The following is a 21,719-nucleotide window of genomic DNA, read 5'->3' as shown; positions in this document are numbered from 1 at the left end:
GCTGCTGTTATGGTCGCAGGTTCGAATCCTGCCTCGGGCATGGATGTGTGTGATGTCCTTAGGTTAGTTAGGTTTAAGTAATTCTAAGTCTATGGGACTAATGACCTCAGATGGTAAGTCCCATAGTGCTTAGAGCCATTTTAACCATTTTGCAAAAACACTGCAGGTGGTGGCTCACGTCGGTACCAATGACGTGTGTCGCTTTTTATCGAAAGAGATTCTTTCTGGTTTCGAGCGGCTAACAGAAGTAATAAAGGCTGCCAGTCTTGCTTGCGAAATGAAAGCAGAGTTCACCATTTCCAGCATAGTCGATAGGACCGATTACGGGCCTCTGGTACAGAGCCGGGTGAAGGGTCTGAATCAGAGGCTCAGACGGTTCTGCGTCCTTGTAGGCTGCAGACTCCTCGACTTGCGCCATAGGGTGGTTGGGTTTCGGTCTCTGCTGAATAAGTCACAAGTCCACGTTACGCAGGAGGCGGCTACACGGATAGGAAGGGCGTGGACTAGGCGGTTATTTAGGTTAGAGTGTCTCGGGGAAACACAAGAAGGGCTTCAGTCTCACAGGATGCAGGTCGAACACAGGAAGAATGTGTATACAGGAACCATTGGTATAACAGTTATAAACTGTCGTAGCTGTGTTGGGAAAGTACCAGAGCTCCAAGCGCTACTAGAAAGCACTGACGCTCAAGTAGTTACAGGCACAGACAGCTGGCTAAAACCGGGGATAGTTTCAGCCGAAATTTTGCAAAGAACCTAACGGTGTTCAGAAATGATAGGCCAAACACAGTTGGCGCTTGCGTGGTTGATGCTGTTAGAAGTAGTTTATCTTGAAGCGAAAATGTAGCAGACAGTTGCTGTGAGCTAGTAACGGCAGAGGTCATTCTTGGCAATCGGAATATAATAGTAATTGGATCCTTTTACCGACCTCCAACTCAGATGATGCAGTTGCTGAAAATTAGATTAATTTCAAACATATACTCGACTCATACAATTCTAGTTAGCGCTGGCTTCAGTTTACCCTCCATATGTTGGCGGGAAAATACATGTTTAAATCCGGAAGTATGCATAAAGCATCATCTGGAATTGTGCTAAACGCATTTTATGAACATTATTTCGAGCAGTTACTTCATGACCCCTCACGAATAGTAAACAGTTGTGAAAACGCTCTTGACCTCTTAGCAACAAATAATCCTGAGCTAATAACGAGCATCAAAACGGATACGGGATTAGTGAACATAGGGCTGTCCTAGCGAGACTGAATATTGTAACCCTCAAATTCTCCAAAAATAAACGAAAAATATACATATTCAAAAAAGCAGATAAAAATTCTCTTGTCGCCTTCCTGAGAGTCAGTCTTCACTCCTACCAACTTACGAACGTAAGTGTAGACTAGATGTGGCTTGAATTCAAAGAAATAGTATCGATAGCAATTGAGAGATTTATACCAGATAAATTAACGAACGAAGATCCCCTTTGGTACACAAAACGGGTCAGAACAATGTGCAGAGACAACGAAAAAAGCATGCCAGATTTAAACGAACGTAATAACTCTAGGATTGGAGATCTCTTGCAGAAGCTTGAAATTTAGCTCGGACATCAATGCGACATGCTTATAATAGTTTCGGCGATGAAATTTTATTTTGAAACCTGGCAGAAAATACAAAGAGATTCTCGTCGTTTGTAAAGTATGCTAGCGGCAAGACACAGTCAATGCCTTCTCTGCGCGATAGCGATGGAAATACTTTCGACGTCAATGTTGCGAAAGCAGAGTTACTAAACACAGCATTTCGAAATTCCTTCACCAAAGAAGACGAAGTAAATATTCGAGAATTCGAATCAAGATCAGCTGCCAAAATCAGTAACTTAGAAGTAGATATCCTCGGAGTAGTGTAACAACTTAAATCACTCAACAAAGGCTAGCTTCTGGTCCACACTGTGTATCAATTAGATTCCTTTCAAAGTATGCTGACGCAATAACTCCATACTTAAGAGTCACGTACAACAACTCACTCGACGGAAGATCCGTATCCAAAGACTGGAAAGTTGCAAAGGCCACACCAATATTCAAAAAGGGTAGTAGGAGTAATGCACTAAATCACAGGCCGATATCATTAACGTCGATATGCAGCAGAATTTTGGAACGTATATTGTATATTTACCTCGAAGAGAACGGCCTATTGACACACAGTCAATAAATATTTAGAAAACATCGTTCTTGAGAAACACAACTAGCTCTCAACACACACGAAGTATTTAGTGCTATTGACAAGCGACTCCATATTTATTCCATATTTAAAGGTTTCCAGAAGGCTTTTGACACTGTACCACAAAAGCGGTTTGTGGATAAATTGTGTGCTAATGGAATATCGTCTCAGTTACGTGACTGGATACGTGATTTCCTGTCAGAGGTCACAGTTCGTAGTAACTGACGGAAAGTCACCGAGTAAAACAGAAGTGATATCTGGCTTTCCCCAAGGTACTGTTATAGGCCCTCTGCTGTTCCTTATCTATATAAACGATTTAGGGAACAATCTAAGCAGCCGTCTTAGATTGTTTGCAGATGATCCTGTTATTTATCATCTAGTAAACTCATAAAAAAAAGAAGATCAAAACAAATTGCAAAACGACTTAGGAAAGATACCTGAATGGTGCGAAAATTGGAATTGATCCTAAATAATGAAAAGTGCGAGGACATCGACATGAGTGCCAAAAGGAATCTGTTAAACTTCGATTACACGATAAGTCAGTCTAATCTAAAGGGTGTAAATTCAACTGTATACCTAGGAATTACAATTACGAATAATTTAAATTGGAAAGAACTTACAGAAAATGTTGTGGGGAAGGCTAACCAAAGACTGCGTTTTATTGGCAGAACACTTAGAAAATGTGACAGATCTACTAAAGAGATTGCCTGCACTACTTTTGTCCGTACAATTTTGGAGTACTGCTGTGTAGTCTGGGACCCTTACCAGAGAGGATTAACGGCGCACATCGAGAAAGTTCAGTGAAAAGCAGCACGTTTTGTATTATCGTGACATAGGGGATAGAGTCAAGGAAATGATACAGAATTTGGGATGGACACCATTAAAACAAAGGCGTTTTTCGTTGCGGCGCAACCTTCGCACGAAATTTCAATCACCAACCTTTTCCTTCTAATGCGAAAATAATTTGTTGACGCCGACGTACATACGGAGAAATGATCATCATAATAAAATAAGGGAAATCAAATCTCACACAGAAAAATATAGGTGTTCGTTTTTTCCGCGCGCAGTTCTGGAGAGGAATAATCGAGAATTATTGTGAAGGTGGTTCGATGAACCCTCTGCCAGGCACTTAAGTGTGATTTGTGGTGTATCCATGTAGATGTAGATGCGTCGCTTGAGGGGGAGAGTCAACGTGGAGTCGGGCCATCCGGTCCTCGGCCATTCACCCTGTGAGTGGACAGGTGGTCACTCATTTAGCAGGGTCTCATCTGGGACATGGGTACAGGTGTTTACTAGTTATCGCCAACTCCAATGTTAGGCGTATTATGGAGCACAGATTAGGGCTGAAAAGAAGTCTTATGTGCGTTCAGTGTCTGCTGGGGGCTAGCAGTGTTCTTATGAATTGCACATGGGAGTTTTTTATGTTAGGTGGTGATATGAGGTCCTATGATGAATGCTCTGCATCTGATACACAGAGACTGAAATCAGACAGTGTACAAAAGAAAAACACTTTGAACGTCAACATCTTAATAGGAAAATGTCGAGGTATTTATAATAAAGTGTTGACTGAATTGACGTCCCACCAGGGAAGTTGTCAAGCTCAAATTACTTTCGGATCCGAGAGACGGCTGAAACCCAAAAGAAAGCTTTTAAATATTAAGCGAGGTATGGATCGTATATCGAAAAGACAGATTAGATGCCATAGGAGGGCAGAGTGTTGATCGCTATCGACGAAAATATTGTGTATGTTGAGGTTGAAAATGAGTCGAACTAAGGACGCATGTAAGAAGCCTTTATGAACTCAAATTAATTATGTTTTTTTTTACTGGCCATCCGATTCCATAGTGACAGTTTTAAAATCATTCATATAAAGCAGAGGTTGCAAAGAGTTTCCGGGAGAGCATTAGGGAACGATTGACAAGAATGGGGGAAAGAAATACAGAAGAAGAAGAACGGGTAGCTTTGAGAGATGAAATAGTGAAAGCAGCAGAGGATCAAGTAGGTAAAAAGACGAGGGCTAGTAGAAATCTTTGGGTAACAGAAGAGATATTGAATTTAATTGATGAAAGGAGAAAATACAAAAATGGAGTAAATGAAGCAGGCAAAAAGGAATACAAAGGTCTCAAAAATGATATCGACAGAAAGTTCAGAATGGCTAAGCAGGGATGGCTAGAGGACAAATGTAAGGATGTAGAGGCTTATCTCACTAGGGGTAAGATAGATACTGCCTACAGGAAAATTAAAGAGACCTTTGGAGAAAAGAGAACCACTTGCATGAATGTCAAGACCACAGATGGAAATCCAGTTCTAAGCAAAGAAGGGAAAGCAGAAAGGTGGAAGGAGTACATAGAGGGTCTATACAAGGGCGATGTTCTTGAGGAAAATATTACGGAAATTGAAGAGGAGGTAAGATGAAGATGAAATGGGAGATATAATACTGCGTGAAGAGTTTGACAGAGCACTGAAAGACCTAAGTCGAAACAAGGCCCCGGGAGTAGATAACATTCCATTAGAACTACTGACAGCCTTGGGAGAGCCAGTACTGACGATGGTAGACCATCTGGTGAGCAAGATGTATGAGACAGGCAAAATACCCTGAGACTTCAAGAAGAATATAATAATTCCAATTCCAAAGAAAGCAGGTGTTGACAGATGTGAAAATTAGCGAACTATCAGATTAATAAGCCACGGCTGCAAAATACTAACACGAATTCTTTACAGACGAATGAAAAAACTGGTAGAAGCCGACCTCGGGGAAGATCAGTTTGGATTCCGTAGAAATGTTGGAACACATGAGGCAATACTGACCATACGACATATCTTAGAAAATAGATTAAGGACAGGCATACCTACGTTTCTAGCATTTGTAGACTTAGAGAAAGCTTGCACAGGATAGAGTAGCATGGAGAGCTGCATCAAACCAGTCTCTGGGCTGAAGACCACAACAACAACAAAGACTACGCTCAGTAGCACAGAAATACCCAGATCATGCAGTATTCTTTGGAGGCGCATGGTAGACAGGGACGTCTATGGTTTCATTGTAGGTAATGGACAGTCTTGTGTAGTAGCTCTGAACACATCTTTCTAAAACTGTCTTGAACAGCTAGTTCGACAGCCTACACGCAAATTCAGTATTCTGGACTTAGCAGATACAAACAAGCCTGATCTTATCGACAGTGTCAGGGATTGGTAATCATAATGTCATCAAAGTGACGATGGCTACTGAAGTTTATAAATCCACCTAGAAAGCTAGGAAAGCAGTTTTGCTAGAAATAGCAGATGACAGTTGTTGGTATCCCACTTAGACAATGAATGTACATCATTTAGTTCCAATATGACGAACGTAGACGAATTATGGGTCAAGTTTAAACGGATTGTAAATCACACTAAGTTTAAACGGACTGTAAATCGCACTCTGGAGAAGTATATGCTGAGTAAGTGGATTAAGAATGGAAAAGACCCACCCTGGTTTAATAACAAAATGCTGAAAATGCTGAGGAAGCAGGGACTGTTGCACTTCCGGTTCAAGGAAGAGCGCGCAACTGACGACAAGCAAAAGCTGATAGAAATTCGTGTATCTGTAAAAAGATCGACATAGGAAGCATACAACAACTTCCACGTCATACCTTAGCAAAAGGTCTTGCCAAGCACACGACAAAATTCTGGTCCTATGTAAAATCGCTAAGTCGATCGAAGGGTTCTGCTTCACCCCACTGTGTGTGTGGCAATAGAAGACAGCAAAAGGAAAACTGAAGTTTTAAATTTTGCGTTTACGAAATCATTCAAGCAAGTTGATGGCACAAACATACCGACGTTTGACCGTCGCACAGACTTCCTTCTGGAGAACATAGTAATTGGCATCTCTGGCACAGAGAAGCAACTGAGAGGCTTGAAAACAAATCAGTCGTCAGGTACGGATGGCTTCGCAGTTCGATTCCAAGCAGAGTACTCTACGGCACAGACATTTACCTTGTATTTATCGCCAATTTCTCGCTCAGCGCAGAGCAGCTCTTCAATTGTCGCGAGATCCCGTAGTCAGAAGGATCATGTCGGTACATTCTGCAAAGATGTACTCAACCATGTTGCTCTAACACTCAGACACGTGATTGAGGCTCAAATCAGGTGAGAGAGGAAGGATGGCCAATACGACGTAAGCAGCCCCCCTCCCCCCCACGTGACTACCCCGTTGCAAACCTACCTAGCAAACATGTTTTCAAAAGGCTGTAGCGCGGAAGCGGTACGTTTCTGGACATGGGTACGTATTCAGGTTATTATGTACTCGCTCCCTTCTGCGAGTCCTAGAAGTTTGTAATGGGATTTTCCGATCATCCAGCATATCAGTACAGAGACAGTCAGTTACTGACAAGGGAACCTCCCCATCGCACCCCCCTCAGATTTAGTTATAAGTTGACACAGTGGATTGGCCTTGAAAAACTGAACACAGATCAATCGAGAAAACAGGAAGAAGTTGTGTGGAAGTATGGAAAAAATAAGCAAAATATACAAACTGAGTAGTCCATGCGCAAGATAGGCAATATCAAGGAGAGTGTGAGCTCAGGAGCGCCGTGGTCCCGTCGTTAGCGTGAGCAGCTACAGAACGTGAGGTCCTTGGTTCAAGTCTTTCCTCGAGTGAAAAGTTTAATTTTTTATTTTCAGACAATTATTATCTGTCCGTCCGATGCGATCACTTTTTTGGGAGTGATTATCACATCCACAAGAAAAACTAAATCGGGAAAGGTAGAAGAATCTTTTTACCCATTTGCCAAGTGTACAAGTTAGGCAGGTCGACAACATATGCCGTCACCAGTGTCGTATAGAAAATATCAGACGTGTTTTCCTGTGGAGGAATCGGTTGACCTATGACCTTGCGATCAAATGTTTTCGGTTCCCATTGGAGATGCACGTCCTTTCGTCTTCTAGTCGCAGGGTTTTGCGGTGCGGTCGCAAAACACAGACACTAAACTTTTTACTGTGAACAGAGACGTCAATGAACGAGCGGACAGATAATAATTGTCTGAAAAAAAAGTAAACTTCTCACTCGAAGGAAGACTTGAACCAAGGACCTTTCGTTCCGTAGCTGCTCACGCTAACCACGGGACCACGGCGCTTCTGAGCAGATATTGTCCTTGATGTTGCCTATCTTGCGCATGGACTACTCAGTTTGTATATTTTGCTTGTTTTATTTTTCATACTTCCACACAACTTCTTCCTGTTTTCTCGATTGATCTGTGTTCAGGTTTTCAAGGCCTATCCACTGTGCCAACTTATAACTAAATCTGAGAGGGTGCGATGGGGAGGTTCCCTTATGAGTACCAGGCGCCGGTGTCACAGGCATCCCTTTCGACATCCTCTTTGGATTTCAGGGGTTCGAAATGATCGCCTTTCACATTGGCGCCTAGTAATCGGTGACTGGCTGTTTCTGTACAGGTATATTTTTAAAGTGATCAGCAAAGGTGCGCAGGTGCCACCGAGGGCGAACTGTGTGGTCTTAGAGGGACACTATGCGGTTCTATTCACACAGGTCCATGTCGCTTTCTCCGCATCTTCCTCCCTCCCCCCCACCCACGCCCCACCCTTTCCCCATGATCACGCCTGCACACGTTGCTGTAAGGCTTGGTAACTACTTTGCTGATTTTGGTCGCAACTTGGCAAATACGACGCAATGCGACGCTTGGCGTTGGTGTTGCAGGCCACTTCCGGCAGTTCGACTTCGGGCCGACGGCGAACCGCGAGCGCTACGGCAGCCGCGTCCCTCCGGACTACCGGCTGTCCGCCGCCACTGCGCCTGTCGCCTTGTACTACGGGAACAACGACTGTCTGGCCCGCGAGCAGGTGAGTCCCATCTTTTAGCAGATAAGCTTTGTCATTTCAAGGCGAATTGTACACTGATATCCACAACTGAAGGGACGCTCGAGGTTCACATAACGAGCGCTCTCTGTCTCCGGTATATCTGCCTCCACACGATACACTTTTGTGTTCAACTTTGCACAAGCGCAACACATTTGTAACTGCGCAAGCGCGCATCTGCATCTGCGAGCGTTCTAGCTCACTCCGTCCTGTGTTTCGTGAGAATCTCTTACACAGATCAGCCAAAACGTTATGACCACTGCCCGTCGTGACGATGGATGCCGCCTGGTGGCGTTGCGGGCGTGTGACGCGGTAACAAAAGTATGTAAGCGGAGCAGACACGGACGGGGGATCATCCTAGCGAAGATACGGGCTGCAAATGGATAAACCCACTGTGATAAGCGGCTTTGACAAAGGCAGATTATTATTACGCAGAGCCTGTGAACGAGTGTCTCGAAAGTGGCGAAGCTGGTCGAATGCTCGCGTGTTACTGCCGTGAGCACATAGGAAAGAGGTAGAAGGATGGTGAAACTACCACTAGGCGCTACATTCTTGGACGTCCACGACTCTTCACAGAACGTGGGGTTCGATGGCTTGTCTGCTCTGTAAAGTAAGATAGACGTGTTCTGTGGCATCTCTGCCGAAAGAACACAATACTCGCGCACGGACAAGTGTTTCGGAACACACCGATCATCGTACATTGATGAACAAGGAGTTCCGCAGCATGATGACCCAGCGACTTCGTCGGTTAAGACAGGACTATGGGGATTCGACCGTCGATCAATGGAAACGTTTCGGCCCAGAGGGTGAATCGCATTTTTGCTACACTAAGTGAATGGTCGTCTCCACAAACGCCTTCATCGAGGTGAACGGCAGCTCGTAACGTGCAGCGCGCCACTGATGTAGCCTGGTGGAAGCAGTAGAATGGTATGGAGACATTTTCCTGCGCTTGCATGTGAGCTGTGGTGGTAACTGAAGACATGCTGACAGCTGCGAACCACCTGCATCCCTTCATACTTAATGTCTTCCCTGACGGTGATGTCTTTCACGAATATTATTGTCCATGCTTCAGAGCCATAACCGGGTACAGTGGTTTGAGTGGCATTATAGTGAACTCAGACTGATGTCTCGGCCACCAAATTCGCCTGATGCAAATTTATGGAACGCATCTGGGTCGCTAACGGGCGTTATCATCGCGCACGAAAATCAGAGTTGTTGTTGTGGTGGTCTTCAGTCCTGAGACTGGTTTGATGCCGCTCTCCATGCTACTCTATCCTTTGCAAGCTTCTTCATCTCCCAGTACCTACTGCAACCTACATCCTTCTGAATCTGTTTAGTGTATTCATCTCTTGGTCTCCCTCTACGATTTTTATCCTCCACTCTGCCCTCCAGTACTAAATTGGTGATCCCTTGATTCCTCAGAACATGTCCTACCAACCGATCCCTTCTTCTAGTCAAGTTGTGCCACAAACTTCTCTTCTTCTCAATCCTATTCAGTACCTCCTCATTAGTTATATGATCTACCCATCTAATCTTCAGCATTCTTCTGTAGCACTACATTTCGAAAGCTTCTATTCTCTTCTTGTCCAAACTAGTTATCGTCCATTTTTCACTTCCATACATGGCTACGCTCCATACAAATATTTTCAGAAACGACTTCCTGGCACTTAAATCTATACTCGATGTTAACAAATTTATATTTTTCAGAAACGCTTTCCTTGCCATTGCCAGTCTACATTTTATATCCTCTCTACTTCGACCATCATTAGTTATTTTGCTCCTCAAATAGCAAAACTCCTTTACTACTTTAAGTGCCTCATTTCCTAATCTAATTCCCTCAGCATCACCCGACTTAATTCGACTACATTCCATTATCCTCGTTTTGCTTTTGTTGATGTTCATCTTATACCCTCCTTTCATGTCACTGTCCATTCCGTTCAACTGTTCTTCCAAGTCCTTTGCTGTATCTGACAGAATTACAATGTCATCGGCTAACCTCAGAGTTTTTATTTCTTCTCTATGGATTTTAATACCTACTCCGAATTTTTCTTTTGTTTCCTTACTGCTTGCTCAATATACAGATTGAATATCATCGGGGAGAGGCTGCAACCCTGTCTCACTCCCTTCCCAACCACTTCTTCCCTTTCACGTTCCTCTACTCTTATAATTGAGTTATTTACTCGAATTACAATACCTGTATGGAGACGTCGAATGCCACGTACCTCCACAAAACTGGCAACAAACTGTCGGATCCTTAAAAGTAGAATCAGTGATGTATTTCTTTCCAAAGACGGACAAACAACCTATTAAGCAGGTGGTCATTATGTTTTGGCTCATCAGTGTATGGTGTTTAGCAGACGGTAGGCAGCAGGTGTCTGCGTATGTTTCGATGTGTACTACTGTACTGCAGTTATGCTTTAAGGCGATTTATGCGCAGTGAAGTCTGTTGACTCCGAAGAAAGATACTGAAATTATGCATGATTACTCACAAAGAGGACTCATATGGTACTCCACTACTGAAGATTACTCGAGTGAAAATTTGCGATGCCACATCCCGAGCGCCAATTATAGACTTCACTCAGTTGGAACTACAAATACGATACAAAGTCTCCGGTCTTAACACGGTAAAGAAGAAAATAAATGTCGAAGGGGAAAAACAGAGAAGGAACAGCTTACAAATTTACTAAATGTGCTTGTCAAAGCTATAGACAAATATTTTCGCTTTAACTACTTAGCAGCGCAGCAACAGCGAAGCCTGTCGTATGGACAACTGAAAAAGGTGGTGCAGGCGAAGCTCCTCAACAAACAGCTAGAAACTGAAAGAACAGTAACGATGCAAAGAATAAAAATTTTGAAACATGACTTCCGATGTAGTGGATTCTGTTGTCTATGACATATCCGAAGCTGTTGAGTAAGAAGATGTTAGTACCTAATCTGGTTTGAGCATCGTTATGGAAACAATAATTTGTAAAAGAAAATGTAAATGACATAATGAATGCCAGCTAACCACCATATAATCCTCATTAGGATATGGAGATGCAGATGCGCAAACAGGAGACATCGCAAGGAACGGCGCCTGGCGCGGTTGGACACCTGCCTGATGCGCTCAACGGGAGACAGCGATTTGCGCGGCAAAGACAATGGCAACATTGACACTCAAGAGGAGGCTCTTTCCACTACACAATTTAAAAAAATGTTGACTCTCTCAGTTTGAAGATTCCACAAAGAAGCAAGATATTAAATTAAATAGGCAAATAAAAGAAAACTTAATCCGTTCACAGCTTTTCTCGAAATGTGATAAGTGTTTGAATTTTACAAAAAATTACCAGTATTCTCCTACAGATTCTAATGTTTTGAAACTATGCTCAAAAATGACGTATCATACCACCATTTGAGCATTACGATTAATCAGAACTGAGATTGAAAAACTCAGTTTTTCGTGTTAATTGGTCCAGTTTCAAGGGCTACAAGCAGATAAAGGCATATTATGTGGACATAGGCAGCAGCTCAGCTACATTCTATTTTTATTGCACTCGAAGACTGAATTCTTAAGTTTTTAATTCATTACTGTTACCATAATTTCCTTCCTCTTTTATTAATTCACCAGGGGACCCTTGCAAAACTGTAGGACTTTTATATTTTTAAATAATCTCACTATTTGGAATAAGTGTAGTCGTTGGGATAAGAATAGTCGTGGGACTGAAGAGAAAACATTTTTAAAAATCAACCGAATGACGTGAAATAATAATCATGAATTTATGATACAGCCTTGTATACACATATCCATGCAATATTGCTTGTAATTTTCTAACTTTCGATAGTCATATTTACATTTACCTGTTGTTGAAGAGAAGTTTAATGAGAAATAAGAATATAAAATACAGGGATGTAAATAAACGCGAAATGTATAAGTTAGAACATAGTGTTTGCTTGTTACCTGGGACATCACTAAGGCCACAATAATCTCTAACTGAATTTTGAGATCTTAATTGTACTTAATACTTTGTGTAAGTACGTTAGGTCTAGAAGCAGTAGGTAACTCGTAATTCAAGGCGATAGCGATAAATATAATGATTCCAAATCTTATTAAAAATAGATTTTATCATCACAACTGACACGGATTAGTACAACTCAGAAAACTACTACCCACAATTTTTGTTTGTCTCCAAGAACTTAGTGACGAATTTCGTCCTCGAGTCCATGAAGACGTAAACCAATTAGTGGACGATGTCTTATCTGGGTGGTTCGAGGAGCGCCAGGATGCGTTTACCGTACTCCCTAGGTCGCCAGACTCCACGGATTAAAACCCAATCGCGAATATGCGGGACCACCTCGATCGTGCTGCACGTAGCATGAATCCTCATCAGAGAAACCTAGCGAAGATTCCCGGGGCAGTGGGGGCGGCATGGCTCCACAACTCCGTCGGTAGCTTCCAAATTCTCAGTGACACACTTCGTACAAATCTCGCAGCGGTCCGAAATGCGACAGATGGCTATTCGGGCTTTTGACATGTGCTCATATTAATGAGAGAGGGTAATGTATTACTTCCACATTCGCCTCGCGAAATGATCGTGCCGAGAGAATTAGAGTAAGAAGAGTTCGTACGGAGCAGTGCCGATAGTAATAATTTTCTGCACGTCATTCGTGAAATGAAGAGGATAAGTGAGACAAGATAGTTACCCTCGGCCACACACCTCAAGGTGGAAATACATACACACATTATGAACAGCGATGCTTGTCTCCTTCCGGCTCTACAGTTACATCTGTATGATTGTTTACTATTTGTAAAGGTGGAACGAATCAAGTAGATAAGGCGTCACTGAAGTTTTCGGTGACGTGAATCTGTACTACAAAGTTAACTCACTGTATACTAACGGTCGCAAATACGAAAAGAGATAAATAAACTGTTACTCTTTATTTCTACTCAAAAGCACGTAAAATGCTACTAATCTAAAAGATACATACAAACTATGAAATTATGTGTTACAATATTGGAAAAGATGCGGCTACGCATATGAAGCAATTGAAGTGTTTGTTGTGGACTGGCAAGACAGCCAATCCACTAGGAGGAAGCCGAAAGGCACGCGTTTAAGCTCACGCAGGCTGGCGTGAGGTTGGTAATGGCGCCTTGCTAGGTCGTAGCAAATGACGTTGCTGAAGGCTATGCTAACTATCGTCTCGGTAAATGAGAGCATAATTTGTCAGTGAACCATCGCTAGCAAAGTCGGCTGTACAACTGGGTCGAGTGCTAGGAAGTGTCTCTAGACCTGCCGTGTGGCGGCGCTCGGTCTGCAATCACTGATAGTGGCGACACTCGGGTCCGACGTATACTAACCGACCGCGGCCGATTTAAAGGCTACCACCTAGCAAGTGTGGTGTCTGGCGGTGACACCACAGTGTTACTGTCTCCATTACAAGTCATGATCTCTGATGCTGTTCCCACCGTTATCAGTAACATGACGGATGAATTATTGGTAAAAGTGAACCTCATATAAGGAAAGAATGTAATTCGCTCTACAAACCTGCTTCATATTAAATAGCAAATGACAATTTTCTTGTAGATCTAAATGTCGATAAAATTATTATTCCACAATACACCAATCCATTAAGATCGATAAACAGAGGCTTATGCAGAACTGCTATATTTGCTCATTTGTTCTATATTCAGAATTTATAATTTTAATTCCGCACTTAATCATTGCCTTACGAAACAACACTATAACTGTATTTTTATTTTTCAGGATGTGAAGAAAGCATATAAGGAGCTGAAGAACCCCATCGGACTATTTCGCGTAGATATGGACGAGTGGTCGCATCTGGATTTCATTTGGGGAATCCATGCAAGGGAGCTCGTCTACGAGAAGATATTCGAACAAATGACGCCATTCTTGCACCACCCCTTTAACAAAACCAGGGGATCGTAATGATGTCTCCTTGTTGAGGGATGAGTAAAAACAAAAAGGACAAAAATATATTTATATTACTTAAATAAAACATCCTTTATTGTACGCTGTGATATCAATTGCTAACATTCCATCGTTGACCTTTTATAGACGTTAATTAAAAATAATTCCGCTCACGCGATTTATAGTCTGAGAAAAAGCAATTACAAAAGAAAACTATATGAATTGGTGGTTTAAAATACGTGATTACTTGACGACAGTAAGTATTAAGCAATTCTCGTTTAGAAGGTGGCTTGTGCAGCACAGTATTTTATAAGGTATCGTCCGTTCGGAGGTAAAATGCTCTAGCCTTCCTCCATCTGTGAAGTGGCTTAGCTTGCCATCTATCAGGGGACCCGCATTTTAACGTGGACAACGAACAACAGTACATAATTTCTCACATTAAAAACTAATTGCAAATTGTGACGAAGTGATAAATGACAGATTACGTCCTAAAGTTACTGGGGCTTGAACCCTGAACTTTTGAATTTGCAGTGTGACACTGACTGGACGAAATAACAAAAAAAAGTTTTAGATTAGGTAGCACCTTCAGCAGACGAGCTACGCAGAAACAGGCGGTCGCTCTCAGCGATGGGCGAGTCCACCGCTCCGTTCCGAAGGGGCAGCCGGCTTAGTCTGCATTCGCCTACTCAGCGATTCGGTTTGTCTGTTGTGAATGGCTGCAATGCGGGAACAAACCTTTCTCAAACGACTTTGAAGAAAAGTGTTCATACTGTATATTCAGTGTACTTTATGTGATGTTGTATGTAACACTTGTTCTGCCTTTGACATGCCGGTGTGCACTGGCCAACCAAGACATTATGGCCACCTACCTAATAGCCGGTATGCCCTGCTGTGGCACTGATAACAGCGGCGACATGTCGGGGCATGGAAGCAGTGCGGCCTTGGTAAGTCGGTGGAGGGAGTTGGCACCAAATCTACACATATAGGTCACCTAATTTTCGTAAATTCCGGGGAAGGGGGATTTGAGCTCAGACACCAAGTGCAATCACATCCCAGACGTGTTCCATCAGGTTCAGATCTGGTGAGTTGTGGAGCCAGAATATCAATTGGAATTCGCCACTGTGTTCCTCGAACCACTCCATCACACTCCCCACCTTGTGATATGGCACATTATCTTGTTGAAAAACTCCTCTGCCGTCGGGAAGCATGATCATCACGAAGTGGGTGTACGTGGTCTGCAGCCAGTGAATGATACACCTGGGCCATCAGCGTACCTTGCACGAGCTCCACTGCACATATGGATGCCCACGTGATAATGAAGTCGCCGACACCTTGTCTCCGTCCTGCAGTACAGGTGTCAACGAGTTGTTGCCCTGGTAGACGACGGGTTCACGTCCTCCCATCGGCATGACGAAGAAGGTATCGGGGTTTATTAGATCATGGGATACACTGCCGTTGCGCCAAAGTCCAGTGCCGGTCGTCACGTGCTGCCGATGTCGTGGTGTTAACATTCGCAAACGCATGGGTCGTCTGCTGATAAGAAGTCCATCGTTAGGAGTGTTCGGTGCACTATGTGTTCAGACACACTTGTACTCTGCCCACCATTAAGGTCTGGTGTTCGTTCCGTGATGATGATGATGATGTTTGGTTTGTGGGGCGCTCAACAGCGTGGTTATCAGCGCCCGTACAATTACCCAATCTTTGCTCAGTCCAATTTCGCCACTTTCCTGGACGATGATGAAATGATGGGGACAACAGAAACACCCAGTCATCTCGAGGCAGGTGAAAATCCCTGACCCCGCCGGGAATCGAACCCGGGACCCCGTGCTCGGGAAGTGGTGTTCGTTCCGTCACAGTTCTCCGCCTGTCCTGTTTTACCAGTCTGCCCAGCATACATTACGTCCGACATCTGTATAGTGAGGTAGACACTCAACCAAACGATGTCTGGACGTGGTTTCATTTTGTTTTCGCCATGTGTTGAAGACACTCACCACAGCACTCCTCGACCACCCGACAAGTCGCGCAGTTTCCGAAATGCTTGTGCTGAACCTCCGGACAATAGTGTCCTCGTCCAAATTCAGTTATCTCCCGCGCTTCCCCATTCTACACACGTACAGCACGCACACTGATAGTACATGCTCCATGCTTGTGTCTGACGAGCGGTCATTCCTCGACAGGTGACGGTGCTATCGCCTGGACGGGTTTATATCGATAGTAGGTCGATGGTAACTGATCAGGGTACTACGCCTTGCATTTCTTGGAATGTCTATTTGTTAGGTGACACAAATTATTGTACACGTGGACGAGACGTTTTAAAATGTAGTGCATAAGATCCGAAGATGGCAAAATCATTCCAGAAAAGCCTGGAATTGAATAAATACTCTACTAAAGGAATCGTGGCATTTTGAAGTTTGTTACTTCTACTTTCATCAATATTGAGCATTGGTTCTTCGGTAGGACGCACTCTTGCCACATAGCTTGTAATTCTCCGTTGCGACGAGCTTCCTATTGAAGAAAACAGAGCTTATCGTTCTCTAACTTCCACTGAATGACAAGTCATCTGCAGTCTCACAATGATTAATTGAATTTCGTCCTACGTTCTATCAAAAAGAAACTGCGTGACAGAAATAGGGACTTGAATTCAAACGGGTCAGGGATTGAACTTTACTGAATGCCTCTTCGTATGTTTCTCTAAAAGCGTACGTGAGGCTAATGACTACAGGAGTGTGGTGGCATAGTGGCAATGAACTAAGTTAACACCAAATTGTCATTTATTTACAAAGTGGAGCATACTTCTCGATTTAAGTAGAGTTTAACACGTATAGTTTCATAAGGGGAAGCTGTTTGTCATTATATTAACCATCATTATTTAGTGAGGATTAAGTTCGCTAAGCAATGGAACATGGACGGTCATGTGCCCACACACAGAGATTCAAATATTCAGAAAATAACCATAGGCAAAACTCACCATTTTCTAGTTGGGGTCGAGTCATCGAAATTAGCTTGTGACTCGCAGCGCACAGAAACACTAAATTTAATCGGAATGCCATTTTTCCTGTTTCCTGTTATTAATCTCTACAGGCGCCTGTTTAAAATTATGCAGTGACTGAATCTCAGTTGTGTCTCCTGCCACGAAAGGACACGATCGGTCCGATCCTCCTGCGTACAACGGCAAATACTCCACGGATGTGGTCACTTGTTTTACCTTGACATCTCAACTACTGTCTAGTTTCATTGCTTCATAACCTCATCATTTTTGCAGGAATTGTCCAAAGACATTCTGCAGCAGTGTCATTTGCTCTTTTGTAACTTTACTGACGACTTCACTTAGCTGTGATTGATTAGTCAAGTGCTGTTCCTTGCGACTATCTCTCTAACCTCTCTAACACGATAAACCGATTTTCTACCATTTCACTTGTTTTAGTTTGGATTCCATCCACTTTATTTATTTTATTGGTCGCCTCTTTGCGCCATTTTATAATTGTGCGTAATTTGGTTCGCACTTCTCGCAGTTCTCATTTATTTTCTTCTATACATGCGTCAATTTTGATGTTGTGAGTCTCAATCCTTTTACCTGATTGCTTACTCTATGCTTGAACCTCTTATCGTAACACAGTTCTTAACTTATTTAAATTAGCGTTGTGTGTCTCAGAACTCTGTTGTAGAGCCTGAAAGTGCTGTAACAAGATTTTGGAACGTAAGAAAATCAAATGCGGTTGCAGAAGGTGTGTCTGCTTCTGGCATAGTTCCCTCTTCGGCAGGTTCAAAAGCACCGCGCACCACCTGAACTACCAGCGTGGACGGATGTAAACCATGTTTAGGCTGCCTCCTCCTGTGTGGTCCTTTTTGCGCAGAGTTGCCGGCACATCTGAAAGCTCGAGAACAATGTTTATGCCCCACTATAGCTTAAGTACCCAGCCTCCATATTTTGAGTCTTGAATCTAGTACGCCTATGTGTATTAAACTACCTAGAGTACCAACCGACAAAACTGGGAGGGATTTAAAAATGTCTTATATCCCTCGGTAACTTATCGTAGATAGCGACAATTTCACATACGCACACACACGCGCGCGCGCACACACACACACACACACACACACAAACACACACACACAGATACACACATTCATACTACTCACAGATAAAACTACGGCCTCTCCTAAAACACACGCAAAATGTGGTTTCGACGCCGAAATTTCAATGAACTTACGAAACATAGAAACTGCATTGCTCCAGTAAAATATATATATATATATATATATATATATATATATATATATATATATATATATATATATATATACACACATGAAACATTTCTTAGCATCTAACGCATCTCAATGTCCTGGAAGGCATCACCAGATAAAAGTTGCTCATTGTTTTCTGGATACTGTAAATGTGTATATATTGGTAACAGTTTTTTTTATATTACATTTATAGTTTTCCGTGGATCCAGTGGAGAGGAGTCTCTGGGATGTGGAAAGAGTCAAAGGTTTTTTTAATTTTTTTTTTTTTTTTGCTCAGATGCATGGATATTGTACAATTCTAATGCAGACAGAGTTATGAGCTATAATCCTTGTAAAGATATTCATCGATGGCGTAGAAGGAGTTGGCCAACAGGAAGTTCTTTAATTCACTCTGAAACAAGACCTTTGACATGCTCTGGTAAGGTATTGAATATATGAGTACCCATGTATTTGACTCCTTTTTGTACTAATGTTAAGCTTTTATAGTCCTTATACAGATTGTTTTTGGTTGTGATATTATAATCATCTTTTGCACTATTTTGTGTAAAAAGAGACGTGTTGCAAATGACAAAGGATATCAGTGAGTAGATTACTGAGAAGTAGTAGTTAGAATACCAAGTTTCCTAAAGAGGTCTCTTCATGATGATCTGAGACTGACTCCATATATAATTCTAATGACTCGTTTCTAATTTTCAAAATGTTCTCTTTGTGAGAGGAGTTTCCCCAAAGGATGATTCCATAACTCATTAGTGAATGAAAGTAGGCCGAATAAACTAACTTCTCCATTTTTAATCATCTATTTCTGCTATCATGCATACTGCAAATGTAGCTGAAGTAAGGCGTTTCATTAAGTAGAGAGTGTGAGTTTTCCAATTTAGGTTGTGGTCAATTTGTAGCCCTAAAAATTTGAAATTAAAGCTACAGACAGTATCATTGTTTGAATACATTATACTTATAGGGTCAGATACTCTTTGTGAGGTACTAAACTGTATGTACTGGGTCTTGTCAAAATTCAGTGATAATCCATTTGCTGTGAACCACACATTGATACTTACAAATATTTCATTAGCTGATTTCTCAGTGAGATCACAAGTACTGTTTTTATACCAGTACTTGTATCATCTGCAAATAAGAGAAAATTTGCATTTTGTGACACTGCATATGGAAGGTCATTAATATATAATATGAACAACAAGGGACCTAAAAAAGAGCCCTGGGGCACTCCTTGTCTGATGGTTTCGTATTTTGAATGTCTATTGTTATGTGGTAAGCCTGATATGGACACACATTGTTTTCTATTAAAGAGATAGGATGAGAACCACGAGCCTGCTACTCCTTTAACTTTTGTATAAGGTTACCATGCTTAACACAATCAAAAGATTTAGCCAGATCACAGAATATTCCAAGTAGTAATAACTTTTGATTTATTGATTCTAATATATCTGTAAAAGTGAATATAGCTTGATCAGTTGACAATCCTTTCCGAAATCCAAACTGATTGCGAATGAGAATAATCTTCTGTACTAAGTGTTTATAAAGTTAATTGTACATAACTCTTTCAAACACTTTTGAAAATATTGCCAATAATGAAATGGGACAGAATTTTTCCACTGATAATTAGCATCCTTTTTTGTGTAATGGTTTGACAATAACATATTTAAGCCTATCTGGAAAAGTACCATTGTGGAGGGATTCATTACGTAAGTAACTAAGTATGTCACGAAGTTCTGAGGAGCAACATTTAATTATGGTAGTACTGATTTCATCATTACCACTGAAACATTTGTTTTTAAGAGAACTAATAATATTAGAAATCTCTTTCAATGAGGTAGGATATAGTTGAATTTTGTCAAACTTCTGCGGAAATGCATTTTTTAAATATTTTAAGCTGTCTTCTGAGGAACTAAACAAACCTAAGTTATCTGCTACTGAAAGGAAAAAGTTGTTGAAAGTGTCTGCGATTTTGGAGGAATCTCTAATCAACTCATTATTTACTTTTAACATAATTTCCTCATTTGCCTGATTAGTTATCCCTGTTTCACATTTTAATATGTTCCATATAGTTTTTATCTTGTTATTAGAGGCATTTATTTTTTCTTGATAGTAAATACATTTTGAGGTTCTGATTACTTTTTTTAGAATTTTACAATATAATTTTTAATGTCATTTAGCTCTGTAGACATCGTTTTCCCTTGACGTTAAGTACAGTCTTCCTTTTGTTTTGCAATATACTTTTATTCCATTTGTAATCCAAGGTTTTGAAACATTTAATCTATTTGCTTTGATTACTTTCTTAGGGCAGCAGTTGTGAATGTGACCTATGACTGTATTAGAGAAACAGTTATATTTTTCATTTATCCTGGGTGAATTGTATACATCTTTCCAGTCTGTATTCCCCAAACAGTTTTTTATGTCTTCAACTCCTGTCTCATTTATTACACTGGTCAACACTCATTTTCTTGCCAAGGATATTTGAGTGGCTTTAGGATGGGTTAGTGGTGCTGAGGACGAATATAGCAACCATTTATGCAGTTTGGCTCTAGTTTTTGAGATAATGCATGATTTATTCAAAAAATTAGAAAAAATTGCTAATACTGAACTCGAGCGCTACAAACTACAATGAAAAAAGAAAATAATCTTTATAAATAGCTTCTATGAAAACCTGATAGGCATTTGTCCACGTATAAAACATAATTGAAAAGTTTCTCTATAAGTATATCATTTTCCGTCCATGACGAACCGCTTCCTGCACGCTTTCCTTTTATAGGTCTCTTCAGAACAGTCACGTTGCAGATTCCAGCAATAATCTGCCATCATATGCCTGTCCCATCTTCCTTTATATCTTTCCTCTATTCCTTTCATATCTTGATGGAACCGCTCTCCTTGTTCCTCACTGAAATCACCTAGATTACGAGGAAATCGATCCAAGTGGCTGTGAAGGAAGTGCAATTTTATGCTCATGTTAGCTCCTAAGTTTTGAAAGTTAGTGAGCATGTTTTTGACCAGTTCCTCGTAATTGGGAGCTTTATGATTGCCCAAAAAACATTTTACAACAGCGACAAAACTGTTCCAGGCCGATGCTTCAGTGACAGTCATGACACTTGTAAAATTGGTATCGTTGATGAGCCTGCGAATTTGAGGACCATCAAATATTCCTGCCTTAAGTTTTTCACTACTGAGTCCAGGGAACGTATTGCAGATGTATGTGAAGCAATTACCATTTCTGTCTAAAGCTTTGGTGAATTGCTTCATTAGTCCTAACTTAATATGTAATGGTGGAAGAACAATCTTGTCCCTACTAACCAGAGGTTCATTAATGATGTTTGCTTCACCAACACCCATATGTTCCCTTGGAGGCCATGTTTTCTGCTTCCAATGTTCGTGCTTTGCCCTACTATCCCACATGCAGATGAAACATGGGTGCTTTGTGTATCCACTTTGTTGTCCAAGCAAGAAGTTCACCATTTTCAAATCAACACAAATCAACCACTGGTGCTGCATATACTGAATTTTC

General features: G+C 41.6%; 1 protein-coding gene across 1 annotated transcript in view; it reads left to right on the top strand.

Annotated features, from left to right (window-relative positions):
• LOC126095563 (lipase 3-like) overlaps positions 1–13,975 on the top strand; it is a 69,432-nt gene extending 55,457 nt beyond the window's left edge. Inside the window, exons 6-7 of the mRNA XM_049910341.1 lie at positions 7,894–8,036; positions 13,793–13,975. Of these exons, the coding sequence (XP_049766298.1) occupies positions 7,894–8,036; positions 13,793–13,975 (326 nt within the window). The remainder of the gene's footprint in view (positions 1–7,893; positions 8,037–13,792) is intronic.
• The last annotated feature ends 7,744 nt before the right edge of the window (positions 13,976–21,719 follow it).

Source organism: Schistocerca cancellata, chromosome 8 (assembly GCF_023864275.1).
Source record: "Schistocerca cancellata isolate TAMUIC-IGC-003103 chromosome 8, iqSchCanc2.1, whole genome shotgun sequence".
Classification (NCBI taxonomy): Eukaryota; Metazoa; Arthropoda; class Insecta; order Orthoptera; family Acrididae; genus Schistocerca; species Schistocerca cancellata.
The sequence above is the reverse complement of the archived record's forward strand: the minus strand, read 5'-3'. Positions and strand labels throughout refer to the sequence as shown.